Source organism: Xyrauchen texanus, chromosome 32, assembly GCF_025860055.1.
Source record: "Xyrauchen texanus isolate HMW12.3.18 chromosome 32, RBS_HiC_50CHRs, whole genome shotgun sequence".
In the NCBI taxonomy this organism is placed as follows: Eukaryota; Metazoa; Chordata; class Actinopteri; order Cypriniformes; family Catostomidae; genus Xyrauchen; species Xyrauchen texanus.
The window spans coordinates 33,160,984-33,177,572 of NC_068307.1; the positions used below are offsets into that span (position 1 = coordinate 33,160,984).

At 36.7% G+C, this 16,589-nt stretch overlaps 1 protein-coding gene across 1 annotated transcript in view; it reads right to left on the reverse strand.

Annotated features, from left to right (window-relative positions):
- Nucleotides 1-16,589, reverse strand: part of LOC127626199 (coiled-coil domain-containing protein 50-like) — a 30,504-nt gene that overhangs the window by 3,568 nt on the left and 10,347 nt on the right. Inside the window, exons 3-9 of the mRNA XM_052101815.1 lie at nucleotides 13,000-13,062; nucleotides 12,752-12,875; nucleotides 12,396-12,486; nucleotides 3,544-3,646; nucleotides 3,317-3,420; nucleotides 2,843-2,893; nucleotides 522-638 (exon numbers count right to left, since the gene is read on the reverse strand). Coding sequence (XP_051957775.1) covers nucleotides 522-638; nucleotides 2,843-2,893; nucleotides 3,317-3,420; nucleotides 3,544-3,646; nucleotides 12,396-12,486; nucleotides 12,752-12,875; nucleotides 13,000-13,062 — 653 coding nt within the window. The remainder of the gene's footprint in view (nucleotides 1-521; nucleotides 639-2,842; nucleotides 2,894-3,316; nucleotides 3,421-3,543; nucleotides 3,647-12,395; nucleotides 12,487-12,751; nucleotides 12,876-12,999; nucleotides 13,063-16,589) is intronic.

Below are 16,589 nucleotides of genomic sequence, written 5' to 3' on the forward strand. Positions count from 1 at the left end.
TAAAACCAGTTTAATTTATTAATATTTCAAATGTCATGACTTTTTGATAGTTTATGGTGCTGAGTGTTAACAGCTGTACTTGAGATGAACAGTTTAATATATTCAGATGCAATGTGATGGATGTGTGTTATGTGTAAACCCAGAAATGTAGTTTTATAATGTTGTGGAGCTTGTTCATTTTCTTTGATTAAGTTTCAAATATGGCTGACTTTGAGGGGCTGCACGATGTTAGCCAATCATAATGGTGGGCATTTATGTTGAAGTTTAAAGGAGGTGCTGCGGCCAAAATTCAGGGAGGGAGGGTGGGAAATTATCATATATTACTAAATTTTAGTAATATAAGTTTTTAAGTTTTGGTGCAAAAATTGTATGATTGCCAAGCAAGACAGCAACTTGGTGAATTAATGTAGAATTCATTTGTTGTCTATTTTACTCGGCAACAAACTTATTTCATTCAGTCGGAATTTAAGGTCTGCACTGTGTTTTATAAACTAAAACTTATATTGCCCAGAAATTCAGACCTTTCTAGTTGTAGTCGTGCCTTCATCGCTTGGTTCAATCGGCTTCGTCTGGATCTCTAGGTCTTCTGGCCTATTGTTGATTCTTCTATATTGGTGTTGCATGCATCTGGCGATCTCCTAATAAACATACATATACAGCTATGTTAGTATTTGTTACCCAGAGAGATCAGGAGCAATATCACACTTGATATTTACTTGAGAGGCATTTGATAATCAATAGCATATTTAAACTTTTGATCTTCTTGAGCTATACAACACTTAATGTAACATTTACCTATCTATTCACCCATCTTTTCACAAAATTCACATTAGCTGCTATGGACGTTGAGGTAGGGATAGGTTTAGGAGTAGGGTTGGGGTTAGGGTTAGATTAGGTTTAGGGTAAGGGTTAGGTTAGAGCAGGGGTCAGGAACCTGTGGCTCTTTGTTCAAAATCAAGTGGCTTGCTAGGTGTCTCGCCATTCACCTACACATTATCATTTAAAACTTTCTAGAGATACTTCTCCAACAGAAAGTGTGGATGCGATTGCAAAGCTTAAAGTCAATGACATTGTTTTGGTTTCCTTTCTCCCGAATATTACAGCCTACTTCTGGTGAATAAGGTTTGAAATGAACACCCACCATATGTTTTCATGCCAAGTGCCACTGTGGAAGGCAACCTGTAAGACTTGTCGGAAAGTTATATAACAGGAAATTAGACACAAAGATGCACGTTTGACGAAACGTGATTATATTTTGAAGACCAGACGAAAGAAAAGCCACCGATGCACGTCTGATTTGATGTGTGCGCAGTGAGTGCAATGAAAGCGCTTCTCCAACACACGAACATTCATAGAGTTCTGAAACTTGTTTCCCAATAACTATTGATCTTGGCTGTTAAGAGCATTTTCTTCATTTTATGGACGTTTGTTATTTTTTATGTACAACCAGGGTGTGATATAGCACTTCATTTCATGCACGAGTAATTTTGCTCATCTACCTGCAAAAGGTGGGTGACCTGTAAGATGTCTCGGAGTGACACATGACAAGAAATGCTGACGTGTTTGAAGAAACACATTTTAACAGACAAAAGAAATACCATCAATGCTCGTGTTTGATTCACTGTTCAGAGGTGTGCAATGGGAAAACATGTGCACGTAAAGAGTTATCACTCCTTTTTATCAGTTTCATTCAACTGAAAACTGTTTGCAAGAATAATGTAGTCTATGAGAATAATGCAAATGATCTCCGATCATCTCGTGATGTACTGCGAGTTTAGCTCTTACACATTGTGAACGCAACTCCGTAGGTTCAGTAATATTTACATTTAAATTTATGCATTTGGCAGACGCTTTTATCCAAAGCGACTTACAGTGCACTTATTACAGGGACAATCCCCCCGGAACAACCTGGAGTTAAGTGCCTTGATCAAGGACACAATGGCGGTGGCTGTGGGGATCGAACCAGTGACCTTCTGATTACCAGTTAAGTGCTTTAGCCCACTATGCCACCACCACCTTTTTTTCTTAAGGCAGCATAAATACGACCAAAACGGAATACAAACACATTCGATAAGAACACACATTTGGCAGCATTTTTTGGAAACAAAATATTTTTTTTTAGGCTTATTTATTATGATGATTATTAGAATTATCTTTACATTTATAATTGTCTTTATTTCTTAAGTTGTATGCTAGTAATTTTCACCTGTTGCTGCATACTGATACATGCGTGATGGCAAATGGAGCCGTTAGAGCCGGTAAATGTTTAGATTTGGGGAGGTGGTTAAATAGAAGATCTTTTTTATCACTTTGATATTTGTATTGCTTTTATGTTCGTTTAAAGTGCCATTTGAATTAAGAAATTTATTTTGCTCAAGTTTTTTGTGTTTCAATAAATTTTTATTTTTTTAAAACAAAATCAATAAAGCAAAAATATTCATCGACCTTGGGGTTTCAAACATATAATTGGATATTGATATTTTAAATGCGATTATCATTAAAATGTTTTTTTAACCCAAAAGGGAAGTAACATTTTTCATGAAGTAATTTTATGGAGACCCGCACAAACACGTGTACTCAATTCCATATTGCAACATGTTACCTATTAATATTTGCATATTTGGTTGTTTTTGAGTAGTCTATGGGCAATCTAAATATTGTATTTTATTGAAAAACTTGGTAAAATAGTAAGTTATTCATTTGTGGTATGGCTCTCTCGAAAAAATTCATCAACCAAAAAATTTAATATTGGCTCCTTAGTGAAAAAAGGTTCCTGACTCCTGGGTAAGAGTAAGGGGTAAGGGTTGGGTTAGGGGTAAGGTTATCTCAATAATTTTTGTACCTCATCTTGGGCTACTTGTGCTGCTATGAAGTCCACCTCTGATCCAGAACTCTGAGAAAACTGCAGAACAGTAAACATAAAATGAAAAGAGTGAGTGAGTCAATGTGTGTGTGTGTACAGACATTAACTACAATGCTGATCCTAGCTCGTAAATGAGATCCTGACCAGTTTTGTCTTATATTAAGACCAAACACGGCCCAAATCACTCTCTTTTTATTTTCTCTATGGGCCATTAGACCCAGAAGCACAAGTTCTCACAGCTCTAACTTAAAAACGGATAGCGAATTACAGGTTATGGTAAAATGAATACAAAATATTTAGAAATATAGTTTATATTCCATTTACAACAATTTACCCAAACCCAACGAAAACACAATAAAACTGACCACAACCCAGCCCAACACTCAACAGGATTGGGTCGAGTAGCAGATCTCAAGTGTGTGTGTGTGTGTGTGTTTGTATAAGCAAAAGAACACTGTCTATATACTCGACCTCTCTGTGAGGCAGCATTTCCTCTTCCTCTTGTAGTCTTCGGGCTAAATCAGCATCCTGAAGCACCTGTTCCCAAACTCCCAACCCTGAAACAGAGAGAGAGAGACAGCTATTTTAAGACCTAAACATATAGTACTTATGCATACTATGCAAACATTTATTTAAAAGACATTTTTGACCAAAACAAATATAATGACATCATCAGCTACCTTCACAGAGTGGAGAGACGCAGTTACTGCCATGGTAACCAGCGGCAGCCTGCTGCTGTCTCATCTCCATTTCTTCTTCTTCCTGTAAATGTTTTGCTATTTCCTGTTAAGAAAAAAAATAATTCTTGATGATCCTAATGATCAATAGTAACCATAACTGTTAAAGTCAAAATGAAATGGCATTCGCAACCCTCTTTACTTCCATAAGGTGGCATGCTACTGAGTAAAAGAGGATATTCAGTGGAAAAATATAGTGTTGCTATTTTTCTGGAATTTGTTAAAAGTCATTTCAGAGGCACCACCGATTATTACATTTTCATAAAAGGTAACAAAGATAAAAATGTGTTCCTTTGGAATAATGTTCATCGATGAATCGTGCACAATAAAACCAAGAACATGTAAATACCTTTTTTTTACATTTCCAGGTTTGAAGTATAGTAACGGGGTAAACCTTCTATAGTGGTGAATTGGAGACCAGACCAAATATTTTTTTTGTGCTCCCATTTGCTCCAACAGCAATAGAAAAAATCCACCATTACATTTCCAGGACTTTCCAAAAGAAGAATAAAATAGAAAGTGGTGTAGTATGACAGAAGATGGCAAATTTTCCATCACTCCCTCAGCAGCTGAATTAGAAACCGCAGTACAACAGTGTTTACTTTTTAAAACGTATTTATTTATTTTTCCTCCCCTTTTCTTCCCAATATGGAATGCCCAATTCCCAATGCACTGTAAGTCCTCGTGGTGGCATAGTGACTCGCCTCAATCCGGGTGGCGGAGGACGATCATTCTCAGGACAGTTCTGAGACCTGCTGGTTCACTGCAAACCTCGTTTACACTGACATCACGGAAAATTACCATAAAGAGCAATGTAGATCTGTTTACTTTGTAAAATGTAGAAGTGTTTACTTTGAGTGGGAACTGTGAGAATAATTGTCTATCTTTGAGTGTATTTGATTATGGTTTCCCAAACAAAACTTTTGCATGGTAACCATAGTTTTCACCAAAATTCCCAAGTAAGTTATCATTACTACTGTAAATTTAAATAAATTAATATGGGTTCTCTTTCAAACAGTTTCAGACTTTTGTTTTCAGTCAACATGGGTGATTCTCACTAAACCTGTCAAGAAAATGTCCGTAGGAAAACGGGTAGGATTAGGATTTTAGGGTTAGGGTTGGGTAGGGTTAAGATTAGGTGTAAGGTTAAGAGTGTAACTAAAGACGTAATTAAATGAAGGTACTTGTAACTAAATGTAAATGTAAGTACAATGTAACAACACTTATTTACATAATGAGTACATTGTAACAAATGCTTAAGGGCATAGTAGTTAAAGACACCTACTATAAGGTGGGTCCAAAAAAATATATGTATCTCAGTAAGTAAAGACGCTAACCATTTATTTATTTAACATTATGGAAGTAAAAGGGGTTGCGAATGCCGTTTTATGTTCAGAATTAATTTAATAAAAAATATTTATGACAGTGGTGGCTACTACTAAGTCTGGCAGGTACCAATGGTAAATTGTTAATTAGCATCTATTATTTGAGTCTGACACGTGATGTGACATAATTTCACACTTGACCCATTTCATGACCCTTTATAAGATACACAGACAGAATAGGAACACCCCCCCACCCCCTTTTGTTTTGTCACATGGGTCAGCTAAAGCAACAGGAAATAGGGCAGCTGAATAAGGGAAATAATAACAGGAAGGAAGTGAGCTCAACATAAATTATCAACAATGGATCAATTGTTGAAATCAATTTGGAATGCTTTTCTAGAGTGAGTTGAACTGAAAGATAATTGATGCTCCCAAAATTGCCCCAATCACCAACCACCAACCCTGACCCAACAACATCAACAACAAAAAACAAGCAATGAGAAGCACACACTAAGTAGTATGTACTTTATCTGTCCACTAGAGAGCAGTAATGTAAATAAAATAATAATAATTCAATACAATGAAAGTGAATGGAGATGGACGCTGTGGAACTCCTAAAGTGACAGAAAAGTACCATAAAAGCAGTTCATAGAGCTTGAGCACTATATTATAAGTCTTCTGAAGCCGTATCAACCCTTTTGTGTGAGGGAAATATGCATATGTAACTAGCAAAGGGTCAGTAAATGACTTCTTGTAATTGAACAGTAAATTCCCCACTGATCCTACACAAATAAACAAACATCAGATGCTACAGTCGTGTGGGTTTATGAGTATTCCAGTCCTTTTTAGGGCCAAATGCTTTTGGGTTTGCAATACTTCTGTCAAGCATACTTAAGGGTGATCGAGGGAATTAAAACATGCATTCAACATGCCCTTTTCTGGTGACTCAACACCATGGTGAGGTATTTGCCATGGTTCGGCACCATGATAAAAGAGTTTCCATGCTGATGCCGACGGACCCACCCTCAGTGTGACTGCAGTGACAGAGGCCGGGAGAACTTAAGTTTGGGTGTGTTTATAAGTCCTGTACACTCGTCTACCAACAGCCACAAATTCACAATTCTGTAATAAGAGGCTCTTTTTGCCATTCAAATTAATCCACACATAATAAGAAAAAATATATATACACATAAACACACCATACATATCTGTTTACCTGTGCAACATTTTTATTTTTAATTCAGTTGAACTTCAGTCTTATTATTTATTCAATATTTATGAATTAAATTATATACAAGTTTTTCTGTCCTTTTTCATTCATTGGTCAATGACATGACTCATTGTTTTGTCCAGAACTATTACGCTATTAAAAAATTTAAAAATGCAATTTTCACAAAACTTTCAACTTCAGAGTCATTTTGAATATTTATTTTTCCTGGAGGTTGAATTAAAAAATGTAAAAGCGTTGTAACCATCTGGAGACAGTACAATAAAATAAAGGAAATAAAAAGTCTAATTAAAAGCTGAAATTCTTGGAAAAATATATGTTGGCATAACTTTGTAATGGTATTTTCTTTTATGTCAATATTTGATTGTGTTCGGTTGCTAGTGAGGATAGAGTCACATGGGGTAACCTCCTTGTGGTCGCGATAATGTGGTTTCGCTCTCGGTGGGCTTATGTGGTGAGTTGTGCGTGGAGAATAGGATAAAGCCTCCACAAGCCTTCAACAAGCCACTACATAAGATGTGCAGATTGACATCTCAGATGCGGAGGCAACTGAGATTCATCCTCCGCCACCCCAACTGAGGCGAGTCACTACACCATCATGATGACTTAAAGCACATTGGGAATTGGACATTACAAATTGGGGAGAAAAGGGGAGGGGGGTCATAAAACAAGCAAGACCCATATGCTAGTTTTTTTATTATTATAATTTTTATCAGATATTTTGACACATTTTAGTCATGTCAAATGGAGTAACCCTAAGAAAACTTGTAATAAATATTTTTTAACCTTGAAAACCTTTTTTGTTGTGTGCACTACTCACATGTATTCAAGGAGCAAGGAAAGTATTTTTAATACATTTTACTTGATAACATTTTACATACACCACATGATATTATTTTACATACATTTTGTTTACTTTTTTTTGTAGAAAATTCTATAAATATTTCTCAAAAATATAAAACCAACATGGACACAAAGAGTACATTCCCACAAATTTGATCCATGTGTTTAAACCATGTGCAACCCTGCATGCAAATGCGTGGACGTTGTTTTCGTTTCGCTATACGCAACACAATTTAAATGAATTTATACCGACTGATATAATTTCAAGAGACTCTGTGTTGTCAGTAAAGGGTGAGGCAACTTTCAAAGTTCAGAGTCATGTGACAAAACAACATGGCGCTGACCACAGCGGAGTTTGTCTTTTGGAGAAACGGCATAAAAACTACATCTGGTGAGAAACTTAATTACGTTTTTACATTAAAACCTGTTTGAGTCAAAAGATTAGTCTCTAGTTTCATACAATATCAATTGTTTTTATTTGAGCGATTTGTCCTAAAATGCCACACTGTTTAACACAGCGTACACTAATGTATACTTTAGTGCATTTTTCCCTTAGTAATCCTATATTTACTGTGCATTATCACATTAAGAAACAATGGTGCTTTCAGAGGCTTTATATGGCATTAGGATGAAAATAAGTTGCATTTAAAACTGTTCTGAGACCAGTGCAGACAGACAGCACACTGGAGGTTAAGTCATTCACTAAACAGGGAGTAAGAGTGCATTATATAGCTCTCTATGCAGCTAAGTGCATTCACTCCAAACTTCCTATTTAAAGTTCAGTTTCAGGCTGCAGATGATGTTTGGATCACTCAACATGTTTGGCAGACATTGGACAGTGGTAATAAGTACATTGATTCAGAATTTATAATATATAATTTTATTTTAACATGGTTGGTAGTGATTGGATGATGCTGGCCTATACTTTGAATCAGAATTATGCTATTCCTGATGTAATGTCTGTAACGTCTCAAAAACATGAATAACCAACTCTCCTGGAAACATAAAACAATTTGATTTAAAAAAAAAATCTGACTTTCTATAGCTTGGTATTATTTAAAATTTCACAACTTAGTCTCACTGTCCACATATGTGGACATACATTTTTAGGAAAATGATTTGCTCTAGAATTATTATTGTTTTTTTTGCTTGTTGATTATATGCTACTAGTTACAAAACAAATAGGGAAATGGAAAATCCACACAGCAGTCACGCTTGTGTCTCAGAAGGTTAAACTAGATTAAAAAAAAAATCCAAATTTTTATAATCTCAGACAACCTTATTTGTACATGACCTTCATCGATTTTCTTTTCTGTATACAGTAAAGCACTTTGAATAACAATGGTGTATGAAATCTGCTATGATAAACAAACTTGCCTTGCCTCCTCTATTGTCAGTGCACTTGAAGCTTTCTGATAAGTTAACATCATCTTAAAATAGTTGACATAGTGTTGAAACACGTCATATGGGGTTCTCTCAGCCCCCGGCATGATGTACACCCCCTTCCCTGGTAAGGGGCATGCCCTAAGCCCCATCTGCCGGCAGGTCATCCCCTTCCACCTGGATAAGGGAGGAGACAAGGGGAGGGAAACCCAAAATAATTTGATACCTACATGCCGTAACCGTGTTTGTGCCAAATTAACAAAAACATTTAAAAAAAGAGAGGGAAAGGCCAACACGGAGCGGCAGTGGGTGAAAGTGAGGAGAAAGAAAAAAAGAAAAAAACACTTATTCGCCAGTTCTCCGATACGCTGTAGCTTGGTCCTAGGCCACTCCTCCAACCTCCAATGGACGACAGCCGCACCTCCCTGGATGGATCGGAGGCAGTCTTCCGGCCCCTGGCGGACAGAATGGCCCATTACGTTCTCAGGAAACAGAAGGGGTCTCCCCCGCCCCTGGCTGCGATTCTCCAGGTGGTCGGCCAAGAGCCCCACCTCGCTCGCGTTCGGCGGTCTCATACCCCGCCACGTTTCAGTGGCTGGTAGGGGTCTCCTCCACCCCTGGCGGCCCTGACCACTCCAGGCGGTCGGTTAGGAGTCCCTTCTCTCTTTGCAGTCGGCAGCCATTCGTTAGCTCTCAGGCGGCCAGGCTCCTCCGTCCTCTGGCGGATAGCCACGGCTGCTCCATTGTGGTGGATGGTAGTGGCGAGGACTCTACTATGGCGCATCTCTCCTCCTTCCCGGGTTTTGGCACCAGTTTAAAGAGATTAATGGAAAGGAGGCGGCGAGAACTGGCTTGACAGTATAAATAGTAGTTCAATAAGGATCTTAAACAGCCCTCCACCCTGTCACACTGACATTTTAAGTATCCTAAATACACACATTTAAACAATATTTTTACTCCTTTTCATAATTTTGCAAACTTACAGATTGATTAGAAATGACACCTAATAAATGTATTCTTCTCACAAGTAATAAATACAATCACTGGTGGCCAAAAGTTTGGAATAATGTACAGATTGTTGTTTCGGAAGGAAATTGGTACTTTAATTCACCAAAGTGGCATTCAACTGATCACAAAGTAAAAAAACAGCACCATCACTATTTGAAAAAGTCAAATTTAGCAAACCATGCTAAATTGCTGATTTGGTACTAGAAAATCACTTGCCATTATATCAAATACAATTGAAAGCGATTTGATTAGTTAAATGAAGCTTAACATTGTCTTTGTGTTTGTTGTCGAGCCATAGTATGCAATAGACTGGTATGTCTTAAGGTCAATATTAGGTCAAAAATGGCAAAAAAGAAAATTCTTTCTCTATAAACTCATCAGTCAATCATTGTTTTGAGGAGTGAAGGCTATACAATGCTCGAAACTACCAAAAACCTGAAGATTTCATACAAAGGTGTACACTACAATATTCAAAAACAAAGGAGAACTGGCTCAAGGACAGAAAGAGATGTGGAAGGCCAGATGTACAACTAAGCAATAGGAAAAGTACATGCAGGCCTTATGGGAAGAACTGCAAAGAAAAAGCCAATTTTGAAACAGAAAAACAAAAGGTTAGAGTGGGCAAAGAAACAAGGACTTTGGACAACAGATAATTGGAAAAGAGTGTTATGGATCTTAACCCCATTGAGCTTTTGTGGGATCAGCTATGACTGTAAGGTGCGTGAGAAGTGCCCAACAAGACAGCCACATCTATGACAAGTACAAGTTCAGGAAGTGTGGGGTGAAATGTCACCTGAGTATCTGGACAAACTGACAGCTAGAATGCCAAGTATCTGCAAAGCTGTCATTGCTGCAAGTGAAGGATTTTTGATGAGAACTCTTTGAAGTAGTTTAAGAAGTTCTGGACATTTTTCTTTCAAATTGTAATAGTAATTTTTCACGTTATTAATGTTCTGACTATATATTGTGATCAGTTGTATGCCACTTGGGGAATAAAAGTACCAATTTCTTTCCATAAGAGCAAAATCTGTACATTATTCCAAACTATTTCCAAACCGCCAGTGTCAGCCACTACATTAAAACCACCTGCCTGATAATGTGTAGGTCCCCTTCGTGCCGCCAAAATAACGCCAACCCGCATCTCAGGATAGCATTCTGAGATTATATTCTTCTCACCATAATTGTACAGAGTGGTTATCTGAGTTACTGTAGGCTTTATCAGATCAAACCAGTCTGGCCATTGTCTGTTGACCTCTCTCATCAACAAGGCATTTCCATCCACAGAACTGCCGCACACTGGATGTTTTTTGTTTTTGCCAAATCTAGAGACTGTTGTGTGTGAAATTCCAAGGAGATCATCGGTTACAGAAATGTTCAAACCAGCCCATTTGTCACCAAAAATCATCCATGAGATTATCTAATCAGCTGATCGACTGGCAGCAATGCATAAAATCATGCAGATATGGGTCAGGAGCTTCAGTTAATGTTCACATCAACCATCAGAATGGGTAAAAAAATGTGATCTCAGTGAATGTGGACCGTGGCATGATTGTTGGTGCCAGACAGGTTAGTTTAAGTATTTCTGTAACTGCTATATATATATATATATATATATATATATATATATATATACACACACACACACCCACACACAAGTGTTTTATCATTTAAAACTTTCATTCATTTTTAAGTGTGGCTTAAGTGTCCAAATACTTGTTTGCGACACTCTTTCCATCTTTACACTCGTACAAGAAGAAACACCATAGACTTTTACTTCCTTAAAACATTTTCCAAAGTGCAAAATAAATGATCCAGACCGACTGCTTTTGAAAGCTTCTTGTAAACAGTCTTTCCACAAATCAGAACCACATCGCTCACTACTGAAGCATCCAACGGGATGGCACTCCCAGATGAGTGGTCACTTCCACCCTGCCAAACCACTTGTCACCTCGGAAATACCACAGACATCGCCATGGGAACACTTTTAAAACCCCTCCGACAACAAAGCCACTCCTTTAGGCAAAAGAAATGTCGCCCAACAGCTAAATAAAAGATCTGTTGAGAGCAGAATAGAATACTTGAAGCAAATGGATATCAGAGTGCAAGATCCTACTCATACAAGTAGGGTCTAAGCCTTATTCTTTCTTTTTTTTGTGTTTTATGTTCTGTCTATTCTTTATTCTGCTACAAACAAGCATCTCTATACAACTAGCACTTGATCAGAGTCCAACAGGATGCAGCTCAAAAGATAATTAACAATAGAGGAATGAACAAAATGCTTACAAAGACTGCAAATCACAAGTAATTGAACTTGCCAAGGGATTGTCTTTACATGATTTCTACATGAGGTGTCTGCTCTCTCTTCGACTTTCCCGATCACAAATTATTGCTTGAAAACACAATAATTTTGCTACTTTTACACCACTCATCTACTCTAGAACGCTGTTTTTCTCCACCGAAAACAAAGAGTTTAGAAAATGCCATTACCATTTTGGAAAGAATTACCACAATTTTTATGTTTGAAAATTATGATGTTAGGAAACTGAAAACCGCATTAATTTCATGGCAATGCACCTTTCATTCACTCTAGAATTACGCTTTCCTCCACCGAACATTACCACATACTTAAGAAAACGATGACATTAGGAAACTGAAAACTGAGTTTCAAAAGAAAAAGGATTACATTGGATTGGATGTGCCACGTTCACACTAATAAATTTTCATTTGAAAAAGAATACATTTTACTACATTTATCCTCACTGGAATGTTATTTTCCACCACCAAAAATGGAGTGTTTCTAAAAGGCCATTACCATTTCCAAAAGACACTTGGAAAAAAGAATTAAAGAACAACTGACTCTTATCAGGTGAAAACAAGAATGCCTGTCAGCCAGCTTAAGCAAAATACTTTTCAAAACTGTGCGTCTAGGCATGTTTTCCCAATGTAAAAACGTTTAAAATGACGTTGTCTCAGGACAACTCACATACATATCTTTTTTTTTTTTTAACTTCCAGCTGATCTTTGATATTCCTGGCCTCCTCTGCACATCTCTGAAGCTCTTCATGAATAATATGAGCATATCTGCAGTCCTCTTCCTCCCTGAAGGAAAGCTTGAATTTAATTTAATTTTAAATTAATTAGACAGAATGAGGCTTGGTGTCACAAGGGGAAGTTGCCACAAGGGCTACAAGCTTTTGAGTCAAAAGTCCAACTGCGTAAATGTGTTTTCTAGACTTATGCCTCACGATTCGCCAACTAATCAGGATTACGCAACACCACTGATTCGAATATCCCAAATGTCTGTGGTTTGCCATGTTGCTGACTGTGTAATTCAGGGCACATGTAGATGCCTGACGATGCTTACCGCTGCCTCAGGTCTCGACAGATATTCACTCGCCGTTCCTCTTCTTCTTGCAGTCTCCTTGCCAGACGAACATCGTTCTGTACCGACTGGTTCTTCTGGATGTTGGCACTGTAGAACTGTTCAACTGAGATTAGATGAAATGAGAAGATGAATCATACTCAGATGAATGAAGCTAAATCAGGTTCAGTTTAACCCAAAAAAATAAAGAAAAACCAGAAAGCTTACAGAATGTGGAGGTTGATACTCACTTTCCTGCTCTTGAAGACTGTGAGCCAGAGCTCCGTCCTCTAACACAGAGAAACATTGGCATACTGTGGAAAAAGAGCAAAAATACCAACAAAAGTGATAAACAATACATTGCTTTTAAATCAAGGATGATTCAATGTTGTCGGAGAGCAGATGGCCTATTCATTAAGTGGCACTATTGTGTACCTGGCTTTTCATTGTACAGGCAACAAAATATAGAAAATAAAACTTTCCACAAATTTCCAGTGGACAAAAAATGCTAGAAAACAAAAAAGTTTTGTTTTCATTTGCATCAATCAATTTAAAATATGCAGCAACTATAAAAACGTATGCTTTGCTCAAGTCATGTTCTGTTTCCAAAGTAAGAGACTCAACAGTTACAAGCAGTAAGGAACTTTTATTATGTTTATAAGTAAGTCTAGTGAAACCCGATGTGCTTTCTTTGACCTCAAACATTTTGAAAGAGAATATCAAATTAAATTAGTAAGGGCTGGGTAAAAATATAGATTTTACGATCATTCTTCATTTTACATTTCAGTGATCCCGATATCAGTTCTTCAAATCCCAAGATCGATCTTTTACTTTTACTTTAACGTTTACTAAGGTATAGTTGTGTTGATTATTATAGATGTTAAAATGCTAATTGAACTGGATAGATTGGGCGTGCGTTGTTAAATTTAAAAATTAGTTTTTTTCATAATGTACCAAGCTAGAAGGTTCCATGTATAATTTACCACATTAGCTGAGAGAGCCTTTCTGTCAAATGTAATAAAAATGGACATTATAGCCTAACTGAAATATACCCAAATGAATCTTAAAGCGAATCTAATTGTATCAAAAGTGAAATCCAATCGAGAGCTTGTGAATCGGAATCAAATGAAATTGGGAAATCTTTGTTGATACCCAGCCATAGAATTATTGCAGTGATCAGTGTTGGGTAAGTTACTCAAAAAAGTAATCCACACCAAATTACTAACTACTTCTATAAAAATGTAATAAGAATACTTTACTGATTACTTATTTTAAAAAGCTAATTACAATACTTATTACTTTTAAATTACTTTTTTAAACACAAATTCGAAACAAATTCAAAATAACGTCTATACACTATTTCATTCTTTATTCATTGTCGCACACAAGTCATACACATGTTTCTCCCTTACAATGACTCATTCGTGACTCTACTGCCATCACAGAAATGCAAACAGATGTATATATTAAAAATAAAAATAAATTATTCTACCTAAATATTACTTTAGACACAAGGGTAACACAAGTGATGTACTAAAATTAACTTAATTGATAGCCAGTAACTGTAATCTGATTACAAAAGTTAAAATGTAATTGTAAAGCAGTCAATGGAAAGGAGGAGGTGAGAACCGGCTTGACGATACAAATAATACTTTAATATAAAACTTAAAACAGAAGACATAAACACACATGACGGACATGTCTGTTAACTATCTCTCTCTCCCGCACAATCCTCTGCAGTCGACCTTTATCCCTCTCGGAGGCTTGATTAGCCTGATAAGGGACCGGGTGTGTATGATCACGACCCGGCCCCGCCCTCCGCCCTGCCACAGCAATGTACACTACCTTTGACTAATAAAGTAACTACAGTAGCAATGATCCATTTTGCCATAGCCAAAGATGCTCTGAGAATCTTCACTATGTCATCTCATAATATCAGTAATCCCAACAGAACGTGAACACAGTATATTGGACTGATTGTCAGATTCTTTCCCCTATCTCTTGCTCTTAAAATGCCACACTGGGGCCTAAAGAGGAAAGCTACTGCCAAGCATGCCAACTGGGTCAAAAACAGAGCCCAATGGCTCAGAGGAAAAGGGAAATATGTCCAATTAGTTTAAAAAGGTGTGTATGCGTGATCGGCCAAAACTGGAGCTCACACAAATGCAAATATGACAGGCGTCTGTTTAATTTTACATTAAACAATAGTGACCTAAAAAAACACGCACAAACACTCTGCTAAGGGTTTAAGCAACAGACATCAGCACAGAGTAACCCTCTCTGTCTCATGCTCTCTTTAAGTTAGTGTGGAAAAATCTACGAGCTAACAAAAGCCCATGAACTATCACACAACCATGTTAAACATCACAGTCATAAAAGCTGACACTCCATTATAAAATACAGGTTGTCTCATTACAGGTCTGTGTTGTTATAAGACTAGTTTCAAAGTCAATAAATGCTCACAAAGAAACGTATTACAGTTAATCATGCAACTCTCTGGAATATTTGATTTTGATTGGTCAATCGCAGCATTCTTTGGTAAAATATATGAACATATAGAAACACTGTATAATTGACCGTTGTCTCAGGCAAACAATTTCCTACAGTACATAGTGTAGCTGTGCTACAGTTTGATGTCTCTCCTCGCACTCTGTGGTAAATTTCTTTTCACTTAATAACATAATTTCAACTCAAATATATTAATAATAATTAAAAAAAAGATTTGAACTTATTTTGCTTTTTGTTTTATGAAGATCACATTAAAATTGACATTTTATAAGGCCTTATTTATTTATGGTACTTTTAAATGCATTATATGATTTTGCTGTTTTAGCTTGTCCCATACCCAGATTTTCAATAGTAAATCCATTGTATAAATAGTAATAATTACATATTTAAAATTATGATAATCTAAACAAAGAGTGAATTTATCTTTTCAATATTAATTGTGTAAAAAAATAAATAAATCTAAAAGCCTTTTACAAATTAGGCTTCTATTTTGGCATAATTTCCACCACAACAAAAATGTTGCCCCTACTAAAGTTTTTCTCAAAAGTTAGCAAAAATTTTTTTTAAAACACTTTAAAAACACTTTATTTACTGGTTCCGCTTAGTGGCTGGAGTTTGATATGTGGAGAAACACACCATCGGGACAGTTATATGGATGACTCTTCATGTTATTTTTGTTTATTCTGCCTATTGGCTGGAGTTTGTTTCATAGATTATATTTTGTTATCTATTTTTATAGAAACACTTTACTTGAGCAATCCGATGGCAAATTTATTGCGGGGGCTCTCGTAGGTATACATGGACTGTTTGAGTTTGGAGGGATTTTCTATCATGTAAAAATGTCATGACACGTGGAATGTGAATGTGTTGGGGCAACCCATAAAAAGAAGGAAAGTTATTTCTCTTTTTAAGCGTAAGAAATATAATATAGTGTTTCTTCAAGAAATGCGTCTTTCCACCACAGGAAGCTGAAAAATTTGGGAAGATATGGAGTGGACATGTTTTCTTTAGTGCTGGCACAATTAAGAACAGGGGAGTCATTACACTGATAAGCAAGCATCTACAATTCAAAGGTCTCAGACAGATTAAAGATAAATTAGGAAGAGTCATTATAGTTTTCGCAGAAATTCAGGGACAAAGTCTTATTTTTGCTACCATTTATGCACCTAACGTTGATTATCAGGGCTTTTTTATAGATCATGAGGGGTTGTTGCAAGCCACTGGCACCCCTCATGATATAATACTGGGAGGAGACTTTAATCTTTTGATGGACTCAGTCCTTGATCATAATGAAGCAAAAGTGTGTAAGCCCCCTAGAGCAACATTGACACTT